The sequence below is a fragment of the Cryptomeria japonica genome, chromosome 4 (genome assembly GCF_030272615.1).
Source record: "Cryptomeria japonica chromosome 4, Sugi_1.0, whole genome shotgun sequence".
Lineage (NCBI taxonomy): Eukaryota > Viridiplantae > Streptophyta > Pinopsida > Cupressales > Cupressaceae > Cryptomeria > Cryptomeria japonica.
In genome coordinates this window covers 652,511,127-652,525,312 of record NC_081408.1, presented here as the reverse complement: position 1 = coordinate 652,525,312, position 14,186 = coordinate 652,511,127, and the positions used below count along the sequence as shown (strand labels likewise).

General features: G+C 37.5%; 1 protein-coding gene across 1 annotated transcript in view; it reads left to right on the top strand.

Moving 5' to 3' along the window:
• The window catches only part of LOC131047758 (mitotic spindle checkpoint protein BUBR1), a 29,725-nt gene extending 15,913 nt beyond the window's left edge, over positions 1-13,812 (top strand). Inside the window, exons 8-11 of the mRNA XM_057981548.2 lie at positions 12,177-12,363; positions 12,478-12,548; positions 13,370-13,459; positions 13,550-13,812. Of these exons, the coding sequence (XP_057837531.2) occupies positions 12,177-12,363; positions 12,478-12,548; positions 13,370-13,459; positions 13,550-13,613 (412 nt within the window). The 3' untranslated portion in view covers positions 13,614-13,812. The remainder of the gene's footprint in view (positions 1-12,176; positions 12,364-12,477; positions 12,549-13,369; positions 13,460-13,549) is intronic.
• The last annotated feature ends 374 nt before the right edge of the window (positions 13,813-14,186 follow it).

Genomic DNA, 14,186 nt, shown 5'->3' with positions numbered 1-14,186 from the left:
TGGTGAAGAGTACATTGTTGTTGGCAAGGGCAACGTTCAGATACAGTCTGGAGGGAGGAATCTCATATTCCTCAATGTGTACTATGTTCCTGGTATGGAACTTATCCTCCTTTCTGTCAGTCAGATTATGCAGCATTATCCTCAGCTGGATGTCGTTTTCAGTACACATAAGTGCTCGATTGTTGATCGTGCTTCTAGCAGTACTGTAGCTGTTGGCATTGAGGGTCATGGTCTATATAGACTTGTGGATACAAGCGATTCTCTTGAGCATGCCTTCGCAACTAAATCTTCATCTATCAGCAGTCTCTGGCATTAGTGATATGGTCACCTGAACATTCATTATCTTGCATAGCTTGTTCGGGAAGACTTAGTACATGGTCTACATGATATTCAGACTCAAAATCATCGCGTTTGTGAAGCTTGCGAGGCTGGGAAGCAGCATCGGACACCGCTCAAGGTTGGTGACTCATGGCGAGCCTCTAAGGTACTGCAGCTGGTCCACGCTGATGTATGTGGTCCTATGAATACTACTTCTGTTACCGGGTGCAGGTATTTCTTGCTTTTAGTTGATGCTTTCAGTCGTAAAATTTGGGTGTATTTCCTTAAGCACAAATCAGATGTGTTTACTGTATTTCAGAAATTTAAGGCCTTAGTAGAAAAAGAGTCTAGTTCTTCTATTATTACTCTTAGGTCTGATAATGGGGGGGAGTTTTGTTCTTCTGCTTTCTCTACTTTCTGTGATACACATGGCATAAAACGTCAGTTAACCACACCATACACCCCTCAGCAAAACGACGTTGTAGAACGTCGTAACCGCACCATTACAGAAATGGCTAGGTCTATGATGGAACATAGAAACATTCCTAAGAAATATTGGGCAGAAGCAGTGTTCACAGCAGTCTATCTTCTTAATAAGTCACCCACTCATGCTGTTAAAAATAAGACTCTTGAGGAAGCATGGTCTAGTCGCAAACCTAGGATCAGCCATTTGAAAGTTTTTGGCTCTTTAGCTTATGTGTGGATTCCTGATGCCAAGCGCACTAAGTTGGATTTCAAGAGTCAGAAGCCCATGTTTACAGGTTTCAGTGACAACCATAAGGCTTACTGACTGATTGATGTAGACTCTGATCGTCTTATCTTCAGTCGTGATGCTGTCTTTGATGAAGAACGAGGCCCATTTTAGCTTTCCTCGTCTCAGTAGCATTCTGAGGATCAGCCTTTGAAGGCTTCTGACTTAGGTATCTGTCTTCCATTCGGTTCACCTAATGGGAGGGATGATGCAGATTCTGTTTTTGATGATGCACTACCTGAGTTTCCTTCGAAAGATGCTAATCTTCCTCCTGATCCTGATCCGCTTCCTCTTTCAATTATTCCTCCCGCTCCTGATGTTGGCACATCTACTCTTCGGCCTAAATGGTGGGCTAAGACCATCGGTGCTCTTCGTCTTGATGAGCTCATTGAGGGTAGAACTTCCAAAAATAAGGGCAAACAACAAAACACAGTTAATTTTTTGCTCTTATGGCTAACATCCACAGTATCTATGAGCCTCAAACATATGCAGAGGCCAAAGGGATTCCAGAGTGGGAACAGACAATGGATGCTGAGTTCCAAAGTATCATAAGGTCAAGTATCATGCAGATGGTACCTTAGATAAATATAAGGCCAGATTAGTTGCTCGAAGATTCACAGAACGAGAAGGCATTGACTATGAGGAGACTTTTGCTCCTACTGCCAAGATGAGTACTATTCGTCCTCTTCTCGCCATTGCAGCTCAGTATGGTTGGAAAGTCCATCAGATGGACGTGAAGAGTGCCTTCCTCAATGGTGAATTGCAGGAAGAAGTCTACATGACGCAGCCTCCTAGTTTCAAGGTTGCCGGTTCAGAACCGCAAGTGTGTAGACTCCGGAAAGCACTCTATGGACTTAAACAGGCTCCTCGAGCATGGTACATAAAAATTGATCAGTACTTGGTTGCTCATGGCTTTCAGCGTAGTCCTTCAGACAATAATCTGTATATCAAACACTCTGGTAATGATATTCTCTTTCTTGTTGTCTATGTGGATGACTTGATCATTACTGGGAATTCAGCACAGTTGATTTCAGAAATCAAACAGGATTTGTGCAACACTTTTGATATGACAGATTTAAGACTTCTTCATTATTGTTTGGGTGTTGAGGTTTGGCAAACTGATAGCAGCATTTTCCTTTCTCAGTCTAAGTATGCCAGAAGCTTGCTTGACAGGTTTCGAATGCAGGATTGCAAACCTGCTTCCACACTTATGGAGACTGGTCTAAAATTGTCAGCCAAGTCTAATTCTCCTCTTATAGATGAAACACAATTCAGGCTACTAGTGGGCAGTCTCATCTATCTCACTGCCACTAGACCTGACCTCAGTTTTGCAGTGAGCTACATCTCACGGTTCATGACGGCCCCCAGGGCTGATCATTAGGTAGTAGTGAAGCGTAACTTGCGCTATGTAAAAGGCACCTCGGATTATGGACTTCTTTACACTAGGAGTGATGATCCTAGACTCAGTGGGTTCAGAGATTCAGATTGGGCAGACTTAGTTGATGACAGGAAATCAACCTCTGGATATGTGTTCAGTTTGGGATCTGGTGCAATCACCTAGACTAGTAAGAAGCAGTAGGCAGTGGCTCTCTCTTCGACAAAAGCAGAGTATAGAGGAGCTGTTAAGGCAGCTTGTGAGGCAGTTTGTCTTCGTCGGATGCCTAGAGATATGCAAATATCTCAAGCAGGTCCGACTCCCTTGTTTTCGGACAATCAAGGAGTTTTCAAACTTGCCAAGAATCCAGTCTTCCATGAAAGAACCAAACATATAGAACTTCATTGTCACTACATTCTTCAGTTGGTTGAAGATGAATCCATTCAGTTGCTGTATGTTCCTACCTCAGAGCAATCAACAAATATTTTCACCAAACCCCTCAGTCCAGATAAGTCTGTAAAATTCAGGGGGTCTATTGGTGTAGTTGATAGATTGAGCATTAAGGGAGGGTATTAGAATAATACTTTATTATTTTATTATTAATGCTCAATATTGTAAACTTAGTGTAAATATCTTAATAAGATTTTGCTCGATCTTATTGGCAATTTCTTTTTAGAAACTTGCCCTCTTGTAATATGAACATTGTTAATAGACATTCAATTTTTTACCAATTACTTGCGTAATATGAACACCATTAAAGAACAATGTTCAGTTAAAACATACACATTTAAAATGGCTTAGTCCAACCTTGCACTGCAAATAGAAATCATCTATTTGCAAAAGGTATGAGTGAATGATCTCACCATGAAACAATGCTATCTATCTCATTCATCTAAATGCTTGAAAACAAATCTAATCTAAGTGAGGAAGAGAAACCATGCAACTTCAAAATAACTCAAGTAATCACCAAAATCAATGAATCACTCTTATTATCTTGATAGCTTATAGCAACAATTTCTTACAAATTCTCCCTCCTTTACAAATGAAGGGGTGAACCCCTTTTATAGGCCCTAAAATGAAAATGGACAACCTAGATTACAATAAGATCAATGGCTAAGATTTGCTCATGCAAAACACTAATTAGGGTTTGACCAAGAATGACCATATTGGCGCCAAGTAGTGGGCATGGTCATAAATAAGGAATCACGCCTATTTGCATTTAATAGCCCATAACTCCTAAATAAGGTGTCCACTTTGCATTAAATGTCCCACTAATCCATCAGAGCGCCCACTATGCAATAAATGACGCATTACTCCATGCATTTAATAGATTTTCGTCCAAAATAAGACAACCATTATCTCTTTCCCTGATGGCAAATGCAATGAATTTATTCACGACAATCTCAAGCTCTCCTACGAAGACACTCGACATGGTTTCCAAATTGTATTCCAACATGGTAGTATCCTTTTCACACTTCGAGGAAAACTTCTCCCATCTTGGCACAGTCTCTTGGGTCTTGCGCATTATGCTTGAGAACAAGGAAACATTCTCCAAATGTTCCTTCAAGAAGGATTCCACGAAGAAGAATTCATGCAATCTTTCCTTAGGTTGTCTACTGTTGGCTCCTCGTTAGTTTGTCTTTTTGCAAACAATGCCTCGATAGCATTGAGCATTTCCTCCTGAACCTTCTTAATTGCTGTCCTCAATAGTGCTGACTCCATATTGGATCTTTCAAAGAATTCTTTTCCAGTGCTTACTACATAGAACTATCGAGGGAAATCACATGCCTCATTTTTTTGATGACTTCTACATCTATGGATGCCTGCCTAGGAGTCTCCATTTGTTCCTCAAGTCTTGATAAATATGTGCATCCTCCCATGAATTGTCCATGCTTTCTAATGTGCCAAGGATAGCTAGGATCCTCTAGTAGAAATGAGCCAAATCCTCAATGAATTTGTAAGCTGCAGTGAAGATGTTTTCTACCCACTCCTTAGAACATTGAGCCATTTTCCTTGTTTCTTCAATTCCATCCATTGATTCCTTTGGAAGAGAAGCGAGGAACAAAAGTTTGACCTTCCTCTCTGAATGGATGCATCAGGCATCATACATTTTCACATAAGGCTTTGTTTTGACTCTTCAACTTCCTCTTTTTCTCTTCCACTTTCTTCATCCACTCCTTCAATGCTAAGGAAGATTCATCAAATTCTTCTATCACTTGTGCTTTAGTAGCACTCCATAGGTCAATTTTTGTAAAATCATACTCCTCTGGAGTAATCTCATTTCTATCCTTGTCGACCTTGGACACAACCACATGCAAAGTCCTGGATCCTGATTCATCTCTTGTAACCTTAGAGAATTTTCTTCGCCACCTTCTTCTTTGTTGGCTTGTTTATCCTATTCAGAAATTCTTCAATCTCAAGTGCATGATCCATCTCTTCCTTTGGCTCTTGCCTCATTCTCTCTTTTAGCCTATTTGGAGCGGTTGCCTACTGATCCTGTATCTCAAGTTGTTCTTGTTCCTGTGTAACTTCCTCAAAAGATCCTAAGTCTCCCATTGTTGTTTCCATGAAACAATCCTGAATTGGTTGTCCAGTATTCGAAGGAAGTTCTTGTCCTTCATTCCTTTGCTGAACGAGCCTTCAGAAGGCATTGACACTGAGAATATCTTGAGCCTAGGAAATATCCGAGTCCTCTTCTTGTGGCTGATTTCTTGCTGTTTCTCTTGTGAACATATCAACTTCATGCACACTTGAGGAGTTGTTGGGTGACTAAGCTTCTTCCAATCTTTGCCTCTTCTTGTACGGTTCCTCCCTTTGAACCTCTTCCCTTTTCCTTGCCTGTGAATTCCCGGGGACACTTTTCTCCTTTCTACGCTCCGTCCTCTCCTGGGATGTGACGTTCGACCCAATGCCTTGTGAATTTTATAACTGGCCTGCTTAAGATATCCAAATCATCAATTTCTGGTTCTAACCAGTCAGGTGCTTGAATTGGCTTATCATTTTCCTTTTCATAATCTCGGTGAATGGTATTCACATTTTCTTCTATCTGGTCTGACACTTGGATGGTTTCACATATTCTTATCAACCTAAGAGTCAATCTGGAGAACAATCTTGTTTTGATCTCATAGTCATCCTTGGTGTTAGCCCAATCAAAGATGTAAATATTAGGCAAAATGTGATTTATTGTGATCCATTTGCCCAACCGATTTGATCGCCAAATAAATCGGAGCCGATTTTTTCTAAAAAATCATGCATTGTGGGGGGAAAAAATCGCGATTAAATCTTGTGGAAAATGTCAAAAAATCGTGCATAAAAAAACGTCCGGAACCCTAAAAAGTTATGTGAAGTTAAAAATTAAAAAAAGTTCACCATTTCGTGTTTTTTGGGTTTGACGCAAGTCACGTGATGCGAAATAGCATAGAAATTCTCTTTGACATGCAACGCTTTTGCAGACTTTGGACGCGGCACGGGCATACATCTTCTGCGTTCGGAGTTTTCTGAGTTTGGACGTTGCAGCCGCAGGTATTTTTTCCGCTATTTTGTTCAAAGTTGAAAGTTTTTTCGCCTATTTTGTAAATTTGTTCAAAGTTTTTCGGCTATTTTGTTCAAACTTCAAAGTTTTTTCGGCTATTATTAAATAATTTTTGGTGATAATTTAAGGTTTTTTTGCTTGTTTTATTTTACTTGCTGTAAATCTTTAGTTGAAAATTGGTAAATTTTTTTACAGTTTACTGTTACAGGGGATTGTAATAGTAAACTGTAAAAATATTTACCAATTTTCAACTAAAAATTAATTCTCTTGTAATAGTAAGTTATAAAATTATTTAATAATTTTCAACTAAAAATTAATTTTCTATTATTAGTAATCACTGTAAGTTGTCACATTAAATTCTAAAACTATTTAATATTTTACAACTAAAAATTAATTTCTCTTATTAATTTACTACAAAGACATTTCACATTATTATTAATTCATTACTATTATTAAACAATATAGTGATACATTGCATTGTGTAATAATAGTTTTGTGCAATAATAGACCGTAATCACAATATGCAAACTGCAATAGTGGTTTAAAAATAACCAACTTTAGTACTTTGGTTGTGACCATGCTAAGTTGATGTATTGTCCAATTTTAGTTTGTGTTCATCTTCAATTTATATTCATTGATCCATGTTTCATCTCTTTCGCTAGGTGTCTTTTAAATTTTTATAAAAGATAATGGCTTCTGCAACTAGAGGTGGTACAAGTAGAGGTGGTGGTAGAAAGAGGGATCCTATGTGGAAACATGGCACACTAGGTGCAGTGGCAAGAGAGGTTATTTGTAACCATTGCACGAAAACTATGTTTGGTGGCATATACTGACTCAAAATTCACTTTGCAAAGATCAGTGAACAGAATATTACGGTATGTGACAAATGTCCTAAAGAGGTTGAAAGGGAGGCAAAAGCAAGGCTTTCAAAATTTGAGCAAAAGAAGGTAGAAAAAAAGAGGACAACAGAGGTAATGGCAATCCCAATGAGGGATATCAGTTCTGCAGGGCTAGAAAATATTGGGGTGGGCACTAATACATCTAGTTTTTTCATTCCTCGTAACACTCCTGGTGCATAACCTAGATTGTTAGGTACTTCATGGAATAAGGAAGTGCATCAACAAACAAAAACAACAGTGGCTAGATTTTGGTTTTACAACAATATTCCGTTTAGTATTGTTGAGAGTCTATATTGGGAGCAAATGGTCAGCGGATTGACCATTTCAGGTAAGGGGTTCAAGTCCCCAAGTCATTATGAGTTGAGTGGGCCATTATTGTAGGATGAGGTCCAAAACACACGTCAGCCAATGGAACAACAAAGGAGGAATTGGGAAAGGAATGGCTGCACCATTTTATTCGATGGGTGGATGGATAGTAGGAGTAGGACACTCAAACTTTCTAGTTGCTTCAGGGGGACAGGTGGTATTTTTAAAATCGATTGATGCATCAAATGAAGTGAAGAATGCAGAAACCTTGTGCAACATGTTGGATGAGGTGGTGACCGAAGTAGGAGTGCAAAATGTTGTTCAGGTTGTGATTGATAATGCAGCTACATATGTGGTAGTTGGTAAACTTCTATAGGCTAGGCATCCGACATTATTTTGGAACCCTTGTGCTGCTCATTGCCTTGATTTACTTCTCGAGGACATGGGGAAACTTAGTTGGGTGAAGAATGTGGTTGAAGATGGAAGGGAAATCACAAAGTACATCTACAACCACACATGGGTCTTGGATCTTATGAGACAACACACGGATGGTAAGGATCTTGGGCATTCAGGAGTCACACGTTTTGCCACTAATTTCCTCAACTTACAGAGCATATTACATGCATTGCCCAACGTGAAGAGGATGTTTGTGAATGAATGATGGTTGGAGAGCCCTTATTGTAGGAAGCTTGAAGCAGAGAAGGTCGCAAAGGCTGTTTTTGATGATAAATTTGCCAAACTCATGGAGATCATCAATTTAAGTGTTCAAAGTTCAAATTTCAATTGATGTTTTATTTTTTAATTTTCTAATATTACATTACACATTGCTGATTTTTGTTAAATTTGTCATGTCTAGTTGTTAGAACCATTAATGAAGGTTCTACTGATGGTGGATGGGGATAAAAACCCCATAGGGTATCTATATGAGGCCATGGATAAGGCCAAAGAGGCAATTCAACACTTGCATGGGTCAAATAGGACAAAATCTGAACCCATACGACGCATAATTGATCGAAGGTGGAATTGACAACTCCACCAACATATCCATGCTGCTGCTTGCTATTTGAACCTCAAGTTCTTTTACTCCCGCATTTTCAAAATAGATGAGGAGGTTCAACTTGGCATTGACACATGTATTCAGAGGTTGGTTCATGATGAAAATATTCAAGACCTCATTGTTGATGAGTTGCAGAGGGACAAGAAGGAAGATGGGCCATTGTTTTCTTCACCTATTGGTATTCGTAAGAAAGACACCCTGTTGCCAGGTAAAAAAAATGTGCTTGTAATGTCCCCTTCTCGATGATGTGCTTTCAGTGGTCCATTGGCCTATTCCTGAGACCAGTAGGCTGTGGAATGAAGAATTAGGGTTTCAAACGTTGGTGAGGCGAGAACTTACTATTTTTAGTAAGTTAGGGGTTGGCTGTTGGATGATGCTGTCCTACTGAGCTTTCCATGCTCTATCACTGGGTGCGAAGATCATGCTTTTTGGAGCAGTAATTCATGACTTACTATTTTTAGTAAGTGGCAGTATGGAGTATTTCTATTTTTGGTAGTGGACAAGGTTTTGGTCCTGCAACAGTTCTTTGGTCTTCTTTACTCTGCTTCATCTTGGTTTCTGTTAATGATCAGTATGGGAGTCATAAGTAATCTAATTAAATATTATTTCCTTGTCAAAGGTTTAATATTTAAATATTTGCAGTTACTGATTAATTGTTGAGGATGACTTAGGGAAAAATAATTAATTGATATTCATGTGTTATTTCCTAAGCCAAAGGGCGAATTCGTTGGTGGCAATTTAGGAGGATTAAACATCTTTTGTTTAATGTTTAATATTGCAAAAAGATGCCACCATAATGAAAAGTTCGAACTTGCCTAGGAAAGGTAAGTGGGCGCCATGTTGGTGGGAGACATAAGGCGAAATGAAAGTGAATTTGAATGGAGTTTGGGCGCCATTTGCATTTGCATTTGGGGAGGCGTGAAGTTATAAATATGAGCCTTGGGCTCTCATTTTTGCTATCTTGAAAATTTTCATCGTTATGTTGTCGGATTGGCGTCTGAACTTTGAAGCTTTAGAGTGTGGCTCTCTAGTGTTTTCCAGTTTCGTACTTGAGATATAGTACCTAGTTGCATGCTGTAATCTATGATACTTTCATTGCATATTTCAATGTTTTTGGAGTTTGGAGTGATTTCTGGAGTTGCTGGTTTCCTTGCGGCTGAAGCACGTTTTTGATCACATCTCTCTGCCTGAGTGACTGGTCGTTTGGGTACTGGTTCAATAATCCTTCTTGTTGTTGGCAATTCATATTGTAAGTTTGTGGTACTTTTCACTGAGTATTGAATTTAATAATGCAAATCGAAAATATCTAGCTAGGCGTGGGTTTTAGAGGGTGCATTGGGATGCGTGCAAAGTAATTTGGGGTGTTTTGGTAGCTTCTTTTTGGTTTGTCTTAGTTTCTGCTGGTCTAGTGTTGGTTTGGGAGTGATTTGGGGTGAATTTAGTGAGATTTGAGAGAGATATGAGTAATTTAGTGGGTTTATGGGTTGCTGGTTATGCATTTCCAGCCTACTGTTTTTGATGTTGAAAGAGTTTCATGATCATTATCTCTTATGTTCAGGATTATTATTCTACTTTCACTTCCCTTTTTATTGTAAGGTTAAGTAGTAGTACTACTAACCCATTCTGGATTGTAATCTCTTATCCTGCTGAAAAGTGGAAGAGGCTGGCTTGTCGCCTACATCTGATAAATTGTAATTCAGTCCTCTCGTTGGATAAGCGATTGAGTTGAGTAATTTGTAATTCAGTCCTCCCGCTGAAATATTGCGGTAGAGTGATTTGTGTCTGTAGTATTGTTCTCTTGGGTGGTTCACCGCCAAGTTCCTTGCTTTCCCGTTGGATAAGCGGAAGGGGCTGGCTTGCCGCTAGTATTGTATTTGCTTTATCATTTTCAACATATTTGTGAGCTAACAAACCCCTTATCATCGTATGCTCTCACCTTCCCACATTGGGCACTTAGTGATCAGAAAGTGGATGGGTTGCATTTTCAGCAAGCTTTGAGATTATGATTTCTAACCTTAACGGGTCATGTGTTGGTTGGTAATTCTTATTGCACTTAAAAACAAAAAAAAATTATTCGGGATATTACAGTGCTCTTAAGTCCATTTTACCATTTATTTCAATCTTTAAGTTTATAATTTTTTTTATCAAGTTATAAATGCCAATTTGTATGCTTGCAGATCTGTGGTGGGAAGATTATGGTGCCACAACACCTAATCTTCAAAAGCTTGCAGTCCACATATTATCTCAGCCTTGTAGTGCTTCTGGTTGTGAGTGCAACTGGAGTGTCTTTGAGGCCATTCACACAAAAAAGCGCAATAGGTTGACTCAAAAGCGCTTGAATGACCTTGTATATGTGCGGTACAACCTTCGATTGCATGAAAAGAGGGTACAAGGGAAGAATTTATATGACACACTTTGACATAGATGAGATTGATTTATACACAGCGGATTGGATTGCTGAACTTGATGGTGCTACTGGTGATGTTGATGTGGATGCATTTCTCACTGACGATCAATTGGATGAGATGGAGAGGGAGGCAGTTGAATGGGCGCAAAGGTGGCAGAATGTGAGGAGGTAGGAGATGAGTTTGCTGATCTAGAAGAGGCAAATTCCTCACCTGTTGAGGATATTGCAGTAGCAGCAGCTGCTGCAACACCATCTACTTCAACACCCACTCAGTGGGAACAGAGTTTTTTGAGCTTTAGTTGTAGACACAATCTATGATTTTCAGTTTTGAATGATATGAAACTATGAACTTAATATGTATTCAGACTTCAAAGATTGATTTGTTTTGTGGTCTAGACTCTACAATATGTATTTGATGCAAACATATTTAGAACTTGAACTTGTTTTTTGGTATATCACTATATGGTATGTATTTGACTCAAACTATGATTTATATATGGTGGAAACCAGTAATATGCTATTGTGTTCTATAAATTTAGTGTATACATGTGTTTTTTTAGAATATTTTAAAAAAATATATATTTTCAAATCTTCGATAATTTTGCCGATTTCCGATTTTTAAAAAAATTTCGGCCAAAAGATTTATTGCCGATTAAAATATTTGCATCTTTGAGCCCAATAATCCTCCAGCTGCTTCCTATGCCTGTGCCTCATGCCAGCTACCATCTATTGATGGTGTTTTTTATGCACGATCGACACAGATTAAAGTATTGAATACTCTATCCTCTCTTGAATAAAAACTTCTCAAATACTGGACACAAAAAAAGATCACTTGAGAGGATTCCAAGGTTTACAATGCCAGGTTTTGACTTGTTGGATAGCTTCAATGGTGTGATTTTCTGTACCTGCAAAGGGACTTACACTATTGTTCTTCAAGCTCAATGATTGACGTTCTTCGAATATTTATGTTCTCATAGTCTAGGAATCATATCAGAATTGCCAGTTAATTGGCTGAATGTCAATGAATAATGCAATTTTAAAAAATAATTAAAATTGGCAATGTTTCAAAAATATAAATTATAATTAATTATTATTTGAACAGGTGATTGTATGCCAACTTTTTTCTGCTTTTGATTTTCTGACCCTTACTGATTAATTGCCAGTCCTGATTTTGGCAACATTGTCTAGGACTCCATCTGACCTCTGTTTCCTGCAAAATAAAATTGACATTTGTAACATAGAGTTTTTCAGGTGGTAAAAAATAACAACATTTTCATTCCTTCTCATTTGATCACATATTCTTGTAATTTTTCAAATATGAATTCAATTTGGCTCTTTGTTATTCAGCATCTATATCTTTTTAAAGGCTTATTACAAGGTGACTAGTGAAAGAAGACCCACATAAACATGCTCACCGCATTGTTTTTTTCAGTCACGAAAAATACAGATAATGAATTTGGCTACTATGTCAATTCTGGTTAAACTCTATAATAATTCGTTATCCTTGACAGTATACCTGTTGATTATTCAGAAATGAAAACCAGAACCTCATTATTTATAGCGAGTCAACAAATGAATCACATTCAAGTCCTTCAGAACCAGCTGTAAGTCAAGGGCAAACAAGAGTGGGCCAACAACAATCTTGGAAGACTCTTGGTACTCGACTAGAGAGAAATAAAGAAAACACCGCCATGCCAGCAAAGTGGACTGGTAACAAGGTATGGCTGTATGGCCTTACATTATTGATCTTGTCATTATTTTTTAAATATTTATTAGTTTTGAGTTCATTTGCAATATGGGCTTAAAGTTTGGAGTTTATCCCACTTTTGCAGATTCCTCAAAGAACAACTTCAAAAGTTGTTGCACCTAGTCTTCATGTATTTGTTGATGAAGAATGTCCAAGGTAATTATATTTTTGTTTCTTTCTTAATTCATCTTCCCATTTTTATTGTTTATATTCTTACTCAAAGGAGTATCTTCTTCATAATTTTGTTTCTGAACCTTACAAGGGCTTTTGTTGAAATTTATAAATACATCTAAATGTAGATAGCTCGTATTGTTTGATGAATAATCCTTTGGTTTTTGTTGTTACAACAATATGGAATATAAAGAAACCTTTATCTGCATAACCTGCGGATTGAAGCAAAAAGAATTGATGCACGTGCCATTAATAACAAAATAAACAGGATGGAGAGTAAAGAAACCTTTACCTGCATTAATGGTGTGCTGAAAGCAATAACTATTGGAAATCTTAAATTTGTGGTTGGGGTAAAGGTCCTCGAAATCCAGGGCCAAAGATATCTGCGAACAAATTATTTTTTTTGCTATTTAAACTAGAGATGGTATTGCTATTTAGACATTGATAAATGATGCCTGCAGAATCTGCATCATGCTTTATAGTCTGTTTGATTTTTCTCATCATAATATTTCATTGGCGGCAAGGATGAAACAATGCAGTATGTACAGGGTTGAAAATTAATTGCAGACTTAATTCTGAAAACATATTTGTGGGTTTCACCCATGTAAAAGACTATTTAGGGAAGAATAATTTACATGATTACTTATATTAAATAATTTTTTGTTTCTGTATATTGGATTTGATTTTAACTGCTCAAGTCTTTTGGTGCATTTAAAGCTTCATTTATCAAGAATTGTTAATTCAACTGCGTTATTTTTTGTTAAAAAGTATTGTCAATTATTTATATTGTGACCATCTTAAATTAGGAACATTTCTGGTGGTAATAGTCTTAGTAAAAAGCCTAGCAATGGTTTGGTTCTGCAAATGATCCATGGAGACCTCCAAGCTATCAAGAGGTAGGTATCTACTACATTAAGTTTTTACCTGCAATCACCTTTAGCTGTAAATTGGCACTAATTTGTGACTTTACCGCATTGCTCTTATAGGGAAGTGGAGCTGCTGAAGAACAACCCTTTGATATATTTTCCAAGGGAAGACCTTCCAAGATAACAGAAGTTATCTTTGGTTTGTTCTTTTTGTTACGGATCAAATAATGAAACATTTAGAGACATTTGTTTATTGTGAAAAGTATAAGTGTGATGTTTTCAAACTTATATCTAAGAATTATTAGATGTATTTTATTTGACGAGGTCAAGTGTAGATCTTAGTGTTACAATAATCTATGATTAATGGATTTAATTATTTATTATGTTCATTTCATAATGAATTTACATAATGTGAATTATTAATTTACAAAAGCAAATTGTTTAGGATAGTTCTATAAAGAAAATAATCTCCAAATCACTATTATTTTGAGAGTCAATGTACAGTTTCTATTGTTATACTTGAAACAAATATACTAAGAATGGAATTTAATACACATACATCAATAATAAAAAAGTCAATATGCAATATTATGAATGAATGAATGATTGGCATTTGGGATTATTGTTTGCTGAAACTACACTTCATATGGGATATTGTTAGCATTGAGGGAGAAAGAGGAGAAAGAGACTAGGCCATATAAAATGAACAAAAGAGTGCCTACCACAATGGATCTAATGGCTATCAAGATGTTGGCCT